The sequence below is a fragment of the Gopherus flavomarginatus genome, chromosome 18, assembly GCF_025201925.1.
Source record: "Gopherus flavomarginatus isolate rGopFla2 chromosome 18, rGopFla2.mat.asm, whole genome shotgun sequence".
Classification (NCBI taxonomy): domain Eukaryota; kingdom Metazoa; phylum Chordata; order Testudines; family Testudinidae; genus Gopherus; species Gopherus flavomarginatus.
The window spans coordinates 25,031,613-25,043,484 of record NC_066634.1 but is presented as its reverse complement, the minus strand read 5'-3'; the positions used below and the strand labels follow the sequence as shown (position 1 = coordinate 25,043,484).

The following is an 11,872-nucleotide window of genomic DNA, read 5'->3' as shown; positions in this document are numbered from 1 at the left end:
GGGGGCTGGGAACCAGGACTCCTGGATTCTCTCCCAGCCCTGGGAGGGGAGTGTGGGCTGGTGGGTTAGAGCAGGGGGCTGGGAGCCAGGACTCCTGGGTTCTCTCCCAGCCCTGGGAGGGGAGTGGGGTCTAGCAGTTAAAGCAGGGGGGGCTGGGAGCCCAGCTGCCTGGGTTCTCTCCCAGCTCTGGGAGGGGAGTGGGGTCGAGTGGCTCCCCTGCCCATACCAGACAATATTTCCCAGTAACACTTTATTATTTTAAGTAATTTCTTTCCACCCCCTTCCTCTATTAGCAGTTTCCAGGGGGTGAAGGGGAGCAGGGCCCCAGTTCTGATACATTCCCCCTTCCCACCCCCTCACAGCAGGCATGACTGATGGGTTCCTCCCCTAGCCCCATACTGACCCCAGACTTGGCTGCAGGCTGGGTTTAGATGCTCTAGGGATCTGGGATTCCTGCTGCAGCCATCTCCATCGCTCAGCAGAAGAGGGCTCCTTCCCCCTTGGGAGCGGGGTTCAGTACCTAAGTTCTCAGCCCAACTGCTGCTGCGACACTGACCGAGCCCGCTTCCATCCACACAGACCCTAGCGCTCAGCCCAGCCAGGGGTCAGACCACACCAGGGAGCTTATTACCCTCTGTGGGACAGTAGCACCTACCGGTCCTGGCCGAGATCAGGGCCCCGTCGTGCCAGGCACCACCCAGACCCCAGCCAAGATTGGGGCCCCGTCATGCTGGGTGCCGCGCAGACCCCGGCCGAGATCAAGGCCCCATGGTGCCAGAACCCCCTCACACACACACCCCAGCCCCACTCCCAGCTGCAAGGACCCAGTTAGCAGGACTTTGTCTTCCTGTCGACAGGCCCCGCAGCTGCCTTCTACCAAGGTGGCGACCACCCTGTGACAGCCACCCCGTGATTGCACCCAGCAGCGCCTGGCTCCCAGCACCCCAGGGATCCAGAAAGGGCCTGGGTCATGCTCTGCTGCCAGGAAAGCACCAAGATGGGTCCGATGGTCCAGAGCCAGCAGCCACACAAGAACTACTTACTGCCAGTGTTTACAGGAAGGTATAAACACCGGATGGAGGGTGACCACCTGATCCCCAGCCCCACACGCCACCAGCCAGAGCCACTCAGGGCGAAGCAGGGACCTCGAGCAGCACACGGCAGGACCTGCTCCCCAGGCTGCTCCCCCCCAGGGCAGAGGGCACATCAGAGCATCTGTTCCACTCATGCACGCCCCAGCTGTACCCCTGGAGCCCAAGTCGCTCACAGGCTTTGGCTTCACTGCTGGCCCTGCTTTCGCGCTGTGCAGCTGCTCGACCAGCTGCCACATTACACCCCAGAGGTGGCACCATCTCAGTGACGGAGCCAGGCTCCATCTGGCAGTGGGAGGCCCAGCTGTGATCTTCGGGCTGGAGTCCTACCTTAGGCAGTGGCTCAGGGGGGGCAGCCTCCCCTCCCCGTGTGAATTGCACCTGGGGTCGCTCCCAGAAGGTGGCTCAACTTCTCCAGCTGGCCCTTGGTTCCAGGCAGGGTCACGTTCCAAGTCCCGCATGGAAGGCAGGAGCATCCAGTCATGCCAAGTGCCCAGCAGCACCCCAGGACCCTGGGCGCAGCATGGCGCCTGCACGCAGCCGAGAGGGAGGCAAACGGCTCAGATCTGCCCCCGGCTTGGTCAGGGGGCCCTGCACTGGCACTCTCCTACGGCTGCTCCCTGCAGGAGCTCAGCTCCAGCCCTGCCCAGGAGGGGCTGGCATGAGCCCAGTGCTCTCCCCCAGCCAGCCGCCTGCAGGATGGATAGGACCACAGGGAATGCCTAGCACATGGCTAAATATGGAGGCGAGGCCCAGCGCTCACCAGCCCAGAGGGCACGGTGGGTGGGGGGGCTGCTCTGCAGCCCAGGCTGGGTGTAAAGCAAAGAGGAGGAAGCAGCTGGCTGGGCAAGGCACAGCAGCAGGTTCCTGCACAGTGACCTTGGTACCAGTGCATGACCCAGCCGCCTCCACACCAAGGCACGAGCCTGAGACCCACCCCCAGTGGGCGCTGCCCCTGTGCAGGGAGCTGCAGTAGCTGCCCAGTCCCTTGGCAGGGGCATTTCCCTCTCCCCAGCCCAGCACCCTGCCACGCCAAGTACCACTGAGCAGTCCCATGCAGGGCAGGGCATGGCAAACAGGGCCAGGGTCCAGCCCTGGGAAGCAGAGACAAGGTGCCATACTGCAGCAAGAGGGGGTCCTCACCCTGTCCCTGAGTCAGAGGGAGGGGGCTCTGCCCCCCAAACTGCTCCCACTGCAGCCCAGGCCTGCTGGCTTGGGGATCCCTCCCGCAGTCAGAGAGAGGAACAGCAGCTCTCACGCCACCCGAGTCCCAGCCTGGTCAGCCAAGGCCCGGGCCTGACTGCGTGTCTAGACAGGGCCAGCACAGCCCAGTGCCCGCGGCAGGGACAGACAGAGGCCAGTGCTCCAAAGCAAGGCTTTATTACAGACCAAAAGGCACCCGCTGAGCCCCAACCCCTGGGCTCGCCAGAGATTTACACTGGGGCAGGGGGATACTGTCCAGGGGGCTGCTGGGGGGCAGGGCACTGTGCACTGTCAGGCCTGTGCCACCCCCAGGTGCAGGGGCACAAGCTGTCAGGCAGGAGGCTCCGCCAGCAACCCCCGGCCCCAGGCTGGATTTGCAGGGCCTCGCTGGTCCCACTCGTCTGGAGGAAGCTGCCACTGCCAAGGGCCGCAGGGGGCCCCTCCCTGGGCAGGGGTCACGCTCGCTCCTGGAGCTCCGGGCTGGGCCACCGCTGCAGGACCTGCTGCTTCTGGAGCCCCCGCAGCTTCAGGAGCAGCTCCTGCACGAAGGCCTGAGGGAGACAAAGCATCCTTCCCTGTTAGCCCCACCGCAGCAGAGACGCTCGCTCACTCATCGCTCCTGCCCAAAGCTTCCCAGCTGTGGCCAACAGCTGGAGGAGATGACACACCCCTGCCTGAGCCAGCAGCTCTCATGCCACCCAGCCCCTCCCTGCCTGGTCCCAGAAGCCCCCACGTGCCCATCACTGGGGCGTCTGGGTACCAGGCGCGGAGGTCAGTGCCGGGCACTGGGGCTCAGGCTGCTGCATGGGAGGGATTCCCTAAGGGGGTGAGATTTTGCACTCTAGGTGCCTCTGCAGCACCACGAGGGAAGAAGCCAGGTCTGGGCAGAGTGGAGACCATTGCTGGGAGGGCAGGGCCCCAGGGGGGTGGGCACCACAGCCCCACAGGGGGAGGGGCCTTGTTGCTGCAGACACAGGAAGGCTCCGCCCTCCTCGCCCCGGTGCTGCAAAGCCCGGAATATGGCCTAGCCCCCTCAGGCTCGTAGCCACAAGGCCAGATGGCCCAGATGTGCAGCAAGGGGGCAGCAGGCCACAGCTGGGTCTGAAGGGGGAACCCTGAACAGGGTTTGGTGCAGGGATGGTTGGGGGCAGGGCAGGATACCAGCCCTGGGCCTTGCACCCCCTGGTCCCTGGAGCTGCCTCGTGTGAGCAGTGTGCCCCCAGCCTAGGGGATGGGGCAGCTGGCCGAGCGAGAGATAAGTGTGGGGGGGAAGAGAGTTCGAGGGCTGCCCCCTCCCTCCCACACCACCAAGGAGGAAGCGGAGGGAGGAATGTTTTTCCCTTTTAAAGCTTTGCTCGGCGGCACGGCGGGGCCGTGATGCTCCAGAGTGGAGCAGCCTGGTCCCGTGGGAATCGCTGCCCGGAGTCAGTGCTGGGAAAGCTGTGGCATGTTCTGGGAAGGGGGTTCCAGCCTGCTCCCTTCGGTTGGCTGGCGACCAAGCCCTTGGCCTGAGCTGGGTGGGGAGGAGATTCAGGGGCCAGCCCGGCGCTGGCAGCAGCCCTGGGTAGCTTTGCTGGGGCAGGCCCTGCCAGCTGGGGAGCTGTGAGCTCCCCCGAGGCAGAGAGAGCCGGCGGCTGCAGGGCCTCTGTGGGCTGTGAATGAAGATAGAGATGCTGGGGGCCTGCCAGGATCAGAGTAGGGAGCAGTTCGGGTCTCGGCAACCGGCACTCACCTGCGTGTTGTTGTGACATGACTTCAGGATGCCCTGGAAACAGAGACAGACAGACCTGAGCGTGGTGCCCGGGGTCTCCAGTGCAGATCCATACCCTGACCCACGCGGGACGATGGGACCTGCCAGCTCCAGGCCACCCAGCCCGGTCCCCTGGCCCCAGCAGCCAGGGGACAGCCCACCCCCGGCCCCGGCTCCAGCCCCAGCGGCCCGGCAGCCAGGGGACAGCCCACCCCCGGCCCCGGCTCCAGCCCCAGCGGCCCGGCAGCCAGGGGACAGCCCACCCCCGGCCCCGGCTCCAGCCCTGGCCCCCAGGGACAGCCCGCCCCAGCCCCAGCAGCCAGGGGACAGCCCGCCCCAGCTCAGGACCTGCCCCGCAGCTGGCAGGTGCCCTACAGCGGGGAGCTCGATCGCCCCTGCACTCCGGAGTGAGCCCAGCACACCCAGCCGGCCTCCTGGGGCAGAGCTATCCCCTCTCACTTGTGTGGAGCAGCTTCCCTCATCACTGTGCTCTGGAGCGATTCCGGGGTGGGGTGCCTGACCCACAGCGGGTGCCGCAGGAGGCCAGGCTGGAGAAAGTCTCCCTGGCCCCGTGAGCACTGGCTGTGTCTCCGCTTGCATTACGCAGCCCCGGGGGCGCCGCTGGTCGAAGTCCCACATGGCTCGGAAGAGAAGCCACAGAGCAAGCCCTTGACCAGCAGCCATTCCCCACGGCCGGGGCGGCTCCAGGCCCCAGCACGCCAAGCGCATGCTTGGAGTGGCAAGCTGGGGGGGGGGGGGGGCGCTCTGCCAGCGCTGCGAGGGCGGCAGGCAGGCTGCCCTCGGCGGCTTGCCTGCAGAGGGTCCGCTGGTCCCACAGCTTTGGTGGACCTCTGAAACCGCGGGACCAGCGGACAGACCCTCTGCAGGCAAGCCGCCGAGAGCAGCCTGCCTGCCATGCTTAGGGCGGCAAAATTCCTAGAACCGCCCCTGCCCACGGCCGGTGCTGCCTGACCCCCTGGGCACCACCTCCGTGCCAAGACAGAGCCCGGGCCATGCCCCTCGGTCTGCGCAGAGCACAGGGCCCCGAGCTGCCAAGAGGGGAGGGGGCTGCCCGGACCCCGGCACATACCTGCAGCTGTGCAGCCCGTGCCTCATCTGCATCCAGCTCCAGGAGTTCATCAATGTTCACTTCATCCGGCATCTCTGCCTCCTGCAATGAGACGGGGCTCAGGAGGGGTGTGGGTGGGGGATGCAGCCTGGACAGCCCCCCCCCCCTGCACTTCCCTGGAGCTGCCATGTCTCTGCTGTAATCTCCTCTGTGCTGGGGATTGGATCCTGTGCCAGCCCTGCCTAGTCCCCCGGGAGAGCCATGTGCAAGGGGCCCCATCCTCACGCTGGGGCTCCCCTCGCCCCCCACAGAGCCCGCAGGGTCTTCCAGTGCCACCCCCCAAAGCCACCCTTGCCAGCTTGGGGAAGCTGGGGCCAGAGGGTACCTGGCTCCCGAGGCCAGAAGGGACCTTGTGCTCATTTTGGCCGACCCCCTGCACGGCCCAGGCAGAGCCCAGCCCCTCCCAGGAACTCCTAGGGCAGAGCTGCTGCGAACCAGTCACTCTTGCTCTGAACTGGGCAGCGATGGAGATTCCTCCTCCCGCATCCCGGGTGAATTGTTCTGGGGGGGGATTTCGCTCATCAGAAATAAGGTGCAAACATTTAAGAGTCTCGCTTCAGCCTCCAGCCTGAGGCTCGTCAGATCTTCCCGCGCCAGATAGAAGAGCCGAGTATAAAGTATTTGTCCCCCGGGGCCCGTAGATGCTGATCACCTGGGCCCCAGTCACCCCCACCCTTCTCTCTGGGAAGCTAAACAGAGCTCGTTCAAACACAAGGCAGCTTTTCTAACCCTCTGCTGGTTCTTGCGGCTCTTCTCAGACCCCCTCCAACTGACCCACCTCCTCCGCGAGTTGTGGGCACCCGAGCGGGATGCAGGACCCTAGCAGCGGTCGTGGGTTGGAGCAGGTGACAGGAATTCGGGCTCCAGACCCCAGAGCCAGTTAAACCCAGCGCCACCCAGCCCCGGAGCACCAGGCTCCAGCCCCTTGGGCAGGCGAAGCCGAGCCCTATGCACATTCGTGGGGGCTTTGCCTCTCACGCCACACGGTGCCCTGCATGTGGGTGACGGAGCAGGGAGTGGGGCGGATTGACCTGGGAACGTTGTGTGGGAGTTTTATGGAGACTGTCTGCGTTGGTGATGGGATACCAAGGCGACCTGAGCATGTAACCTGAGCCCGGGATGGGGTTGGGGCCAGGTGACCCCTTGGGGAACTGGACAAAGGCTGGGGGAGGAGCCGGGGGCTGTGGCTGGAGGAGACGGCTGGCTGGAGGGGTTTCAGTTTAGAGCTGGCTGGGGAAGCAGAGGGAGCCCCAAAGCCGAGGGATCAGCTCCCTACCTCTCTGGGGACCTGATTGAGGGGTCCTGGTTGTACCTACAAGCCCTGCTTGGGACTGTGTTCCTGTCGGCTAATAAACCTTCCGTTTTACTGGGTGGCTGAGAGTCACAGTGATTCGCAGGAATTGGGGATGCAGGGCCCTGCCTCCCCCACACTCCCTGACAATGTGACCCCAGGCCGGGCCCTACTGTCACATGGGATCTCCTCCCTCCTGGCTCGTTTGCTCATAGGAAACGCCAGCAATCAGCCTGGGGCATGCAGGCTGCTTCCTGCCAGAGCCCGATACAGGGGCAGCTGGCCCCGGTCTGGCAAAGGGAGCCGGGCCAGGCCCCAGGGCCCACGTCAGCAGGTCTGTCCTCACGCCCAGTGCCACAGGACAGGGCCTGACCCAACAGCACCTGCAGGCACCGAACCCAGCCCAGTGGGTGAGGGCAGAGGGCTCGGCCCTGTGGTGGGCTGGTTTTAATCCCTCTTTGTTCTCCCAGCTCTGGCAGAGGCCCCCCCCCCCGGTGCTCTCCTGGCCTGGTGTCCCCACAGACCCACTCCTGCCCTGCTGGAGCCATACACCCCAGGGCCAGCCCTGCACCCCAGGTGAACTCGGGGCCTGCTAATGCCTGCTCCTCCGCACCGTCTTGGCCACTCCCACCCCATCTGGCAGCTTCCCTCTCCCTCGGGTCCAGGGCCAGGCTGCTCCAGATCTTCCTGGTACAGAGCCCCATTGTCCTGCTGGCACCAAGTGCTGCCAGGCTGTAAACCCTGCGCCCAGCATCCCTCAGCTCTACCAGTCACCAGATGGGCTGCAGGCCCCTCCCCTCCCCCACTCCACTCCTTCTGGGCCATACGCAGCTCGGACTGACCAGCCCGCAGCTTGGGGGCTGCTGTGCTCTGCTCTGCTGGTGCCCCCAGGCCAGAGCCAGTGTCCAGGTCCTGGGTTCCTGGAGGAGGGAAGGAAAGAGGCTCCCATCCCCCACCAGCAATCAGCCCCCGGGGGAGGGGAACAATTCCTGACAATGGAACAGCTGTTCCCAGTCCCACCCCATCTGGCCTGGAGAAGGGGGGGGGGGGGCGGGGATGAGAAGGGTTAAACCAGGATTTCCCACACGCTTACAGCCAATGGGCTCAAGGCAAAATGACCCCCTCCACCCCCCAATGCAGCCCCTTATGTCCCTCAGCTCCCCGCAGGCCCTGCTCTCCAAGCTGGGTGCAGCCTAGGCAGAGCTCACGGGCAGAGCAAACGGGGCCATGGCTGCAGGGGAAGGGCTGGGCATTGCACCCGGGTTTACAGGGGATACATGGGGCAGGCTCCAGCCCTGGGTTTTATGGCATCTGCCTGAGAGCTGGGCCATGGGCTCTTCGGACCCTCGCGGTACCAGCTCCCACAGCCAGGGCGAGGTTAGCAGGAGAGCAAAGCGCCCGACTCCCAGAGGGGACCCTGGACAGGAGCAGACTGGGGACCCAGGAGCAGGTGCGGCTGGAACATGTCAACACCCCCAAACTCCACAGGGCACCGGGGGGCATGATCCCCAGTGGGCAGAGCGTGTTGCCTCCCTCAGTTTTGGGGCCAGCCCTTCTTCCCCCTCCTGAGCAGAGGATGTGAATGTGGAAGCGGCTGGGGAAGTCTGAGCCATGCCTCCAGCCACAGGCCACCCACGGTTCCGCTTCCTGCTATGGAAAGCCCAGCCCAGAGCACCTGCAGCCTTGCCCAGCCAGGCATTCACGGGGAAGCCAGCTGCCAGGTCACCTCTTCCTGCTAGCCCCCGCAGGCTCCTGCCCCACGTGCCAGCTTGAGAGCTGGATGGGCTCCCCTGACCTGACGGGGTATCTGTAGATTCCCCACAGCTTTCCCCTGCTGCAGGTTTGCACCCATTTCCCCCCAAGCCGGCACCTGGCCTGAGTGCCAGGGGCCAGCTCCTCACAGGCTGGGCAGCACCAGGCCCCATGTGCATTTGCAGGGTGCTTTGCCTCACCCCACCTGGTGCCCAGCCAAGAGGGGCCCCGCTGTCACAGCTCGCTGCAGCTGCTCCCCAGCATCCAGAGCTGAGCCTTGCTCGACTCCCTTCCAAACAGCTCTAAGGGCCGGTTCCCCCAGCGCCATGGTGCTGCCTTAGGGATCCCATGCTGGGGGACAGTTTCCTCAGAGCCCGGGCACGAGGGAGTAGCCTGGCCTCGCCTGCTGGCCCCATCACACCCTAGGCAGCCACGTTAACAGTCGCCTTCTCCAAGGCCTGTTCTATGCTGCACTGGGGCGAACCCCTAGTGCAGACGCTGCTCCAGCGCAGTGTGTCAAGGCTGCGCCAGTGCACGGCTCACCAGCACCAGGCACGTGCAGCTCCCGCGGTGCGAGAAGAGCCCCGGGCGAGAGCGGCGATCTCCCTTCGCCTGGGAGGGAAACGCAGCTGGAGCTCTCCAGGCCGCTCTCTCCTTTCATGGAAGGGTTGAAGCAAAGGAGAAAGTCTCTATTTTTATAGCTGAAGATTCCTGACTCACAGCACTTCCTGCTGCGGGATCCCCAGGCCAGCTGGCCGGGCCGGGGCGAGAGTGCTTTAGGGTTCTGGCCACTGCAGGAGAAGTTAAAGAGCAGCAGCAGCAAGGTGCATTTCAGGGCTTCGGGGCTAGGCCCCAATTCTGCACTTCCTTGGGCAGCCCCGTCCGCCCGCACAGAGCAGAGCGGAAGCTTTTGGCCGCGCTGGGTGCAGGACAGCAGAGAATCAGGCCCAATATTCAGAAGCGTGAGACGCAGCTGCTCTTCCCCAGAGATCTGCTCAGCTTGGCAGAAGCCCTGGCGCACGCAGCCCGGCACACTGGAGAGACCCCAGCAGAGACAGCCAAGTTCAGCCTCTCTCCACGAGGGCCCCACCGGAGTTCAGCAGAATGCCAGCGAATCTTCACCCCAGAGGAAGGCAGAGGTGGGAGCCCAGAACAGCTGGGACGGGGAGGCACCTGCCGACTGCAGACCAGCCCCCCAGCTAGTGCCATTGCAGCGTCAAACACGCCCCTGGGGCAGCCCAGAGTGGGCAGCCTGAGCCAGGCCTTCTGCACAAGCACTGGTGCCCGGTGTGCTGCTACACTAGGAATTTGCTCCATCGTGGCCCGGCCCCACAGACCGGAGACACCCACATTTCACACAGCCACACACGGGCACCTGGCCCAGACCCCACTGGAGTCACTTGGTGGAATCAAACCACCACTCTCAAGGGAGAGCGGGAAACAGTGGAGCACGTGGCCAGCTCAGCCGGGCCGGGAGAGCCCAGTGCAGGGGCCCAACCCTCAGGCCCGGCCCAAGGCCTGGAGATGGCTCCTGGGGCTGGCAGAGCCCCGAGTGGAGACCCCTTGCAGGGCCCTGATGACTTTCCAGACACCACTGAGGCTGGGGAAGGCCCCTTGAAGGGTCCCGCATGTGCCCTGGTTGCTTAGGAAAGTCGCCCCCAGCCCTTCCCAAGTTCTGTAGCCAGGGCAGCAAAGGGACCCACGGCGCAGCTGGGGCCACCAGCTGCTCTGTGGAGCCCCAAGAGAGGGAAGGAGCCCTGAGTTCCTTGTTCTCCTCCCCCACGCCCCAGACCCAGGGCAGCCGGGGAGTCCCAGCTAATCACGCCCCAGACCCAGGGCAGCCGGGGAGTCCCGGCTAATCACGCCCCAGACCCAGGGCAGCCGGGGAGTCCCGGCTAATCACGCCCCAGACCCACGGCAGCCGGGGAGTCCCGGCTAATCACGCCCCAGACCCACGGCAGCCGGGGTCACCAGCTGCTCTGCAGAGCCCCAAGAGAGGGAGGGAGCCCCGAGTTCCTTGTTCTCCTCCCCCACACCCCAGACCCAGGGCAGCCGGGGAGTCCCGGCTAATCACGCCCCAGACCCAGGGCAGCCGGGGAGTCCCGGCTAATCACGCCCCGGACCCAGGGCAGCCGGGGAGTCCCGGCTAATCACGCCCCGGACCCAGGGCAGCCGGGGAGTCCCGGCTAATCACGCCCCGGACCCAGGGCAGCCGGGGAGTCCCGGCTAATCACGCCCCGGACCCAGGGCAGCCGGGGAGTCCCGGCACTGGCCCAGCCCAACCTGTGGCAAGGGGCCCCAGCTGCCAGCCATGCCAGGCACCCTGGCCGGGGCTGCTGAGCCGGCCCTGCGGAGTGGGGCTGACTCCGGAACGTACCCAGCTGTGCCCCACCATGGACCCCTGAAAGCAAAGGCTGCACCCCAGGTGCCGGGGAACCATTTGCCTCTAGCTCAGACACAGCCCTTCAAACCTCACAGCCAGAGCCACTGAGTCAGCACAGAGCTCCCCCTCCTCACCCCAGGAGCTGTGCACCTCTGTGAGCTGCCCGCTGCTGTCACAGCAGAGACCCCTCCCCCACATCGTTAACAACCTCATACCAGGGTCACCCCAGCATCGAGCCTGGCTCTCAGGGAAGGAGGGCCCCTGGCAGCACAGGGAGCTCCCCTATCGGCCCAGGGATCTGGAAGGGGCGTGCTGTCTAGTGGTTAGAGCAGGGGGGGCTGGGAGACAGGACTCCTGGGTTCTCCCCAGCTCTAGGAGGGACCGGGGGCTGGTGGTTAGAGCGGGGGGTGGGGGCTGGGCACCCGGACTCCTGGGTTCTCTCGCTGGCTCGGGGAGGGGGAGAGTGGGGGCCAGTGGCTGTCCCATGGCCCTGCCCAGTGATCTTCACCCAGCACTAGGCAGGTGCCAAGTTCTGTCCCGAGCTCGGGGAGAAGAAATTCTGGGTGTCCCGGGACTGAGGATGGCGGAGCCGCGCCCCCACCTCGCGCCCGTCCCGTGCGCCCCGGCGCAGCTCACCCGGCCCCGGTACAGCTCCTCCAGGCGCCCGTCGATCCATTTCTCTGTGTCCAGCCGCCGCTGCAGCTCCCGCCGGTCGTACTTCACCGTCACCCGCGTCTGGCGCTTCTGGATCCCGGGGCTGCGGGCCGGCTCCGCCCGGGGACTCCCCGGAGAGCGCGCCGGGGACCCCCGTCCCAGCCGCCTGCCCACCCGGTTCGCAGCCATCCCTGCCCGGCGCCGCCACGGGAGCCGCTACCCCGCTCAGCCCGCGGCTTATGGGGTGGGCAGGGCCCGTGGGGCGGGGCTTGGGGCGGGCTAGGCACTGCCCTCGGGAAGCGCACGGCCCGGTGCGCCGGGAGCGCGCGCCCGCGATGGGGAAAGGCTGGCCGGGCCCCGCGCGTGGGAGGCGCTGGGGGCAGCGAGGCACAGGGGGAGGCAGGGCCGGGGGCACTGGGCTTGGAGAGGCAGGGCTGGAGGCACCGTGCTGGGGGAGGCAGGGCTGGAGCCTGGGGGGCAGCAAGGCACAGGGGGAGGCAGGGCTGGGGGGCAGTGGGGCAGGGCCACGGGCACCATGTTGGGGGAGGCAGGGCTGGGGCCTGGGGGGCCCTGGGGGGCACTGAGGCACGGGGGGAGGCAGGGCTGGGGGGCAGCGGGG

General features: G+C 66.2%; 1 protein-coding gene across 1 annotated transcript; it reads right to left on the bottom strand.

Annotated features, from left to right (window-relative positions):
• Positions 1 to 2,455: 2,455 nt before the first annotated feature.
• Positions 2,456 to 11,505, bottom strand: PPP1R14A (protein phosphatase 1 regulatory inhibitor subunit 14A). Its single transcript, XM_050928683.1, has 4 exons — positions 11,236 to 11,505; positions 5,135 to 5,215; positions 4,027 to 4,059; positions 2,456 to 2,845 (listed from the first exon to the last, which is right to left on the bottom strand). Exons 1-4 carry the CDS (start codon positions 11,440 to 11,442, stop codon positions 2,750 to 2,752), a joined length of 417 nt encoding a protein of 138 aa, XP_050784640.1. The 5' UTR covers positions 11,443 to 11,505; the 3' UTR covers positions 2,456 to 2,749.
• Positions 11,506 to 11,872: the final 367 nt, after the last annotated feature.

Bases quoted from the DNA above. Each gene is read 5' to 3' on its own strand.
- PPP1R14A (XM_050928683.1), bottom strand. From the start codon at position 11,442: ATGGCTGCGAACCGGGTGGGCAGGCGGCTGGGACGGGGGTCCCCGGCG. The intron at 4,060-5,134 runs GTATGTGCCGGG...CTCTGTTTCCAG, and splicing joins CACGGGCTGCACAGCTGCAG to GGCATCCTGAAGTCATGTCA. The intron at 2,846-4,026 runs GTGAGTGCCGGT...TGTCTCCCTCAG, and splicing joins CATGTCACAACAACACGCAG to GCCTTCGTGCAGGAGCTGCT.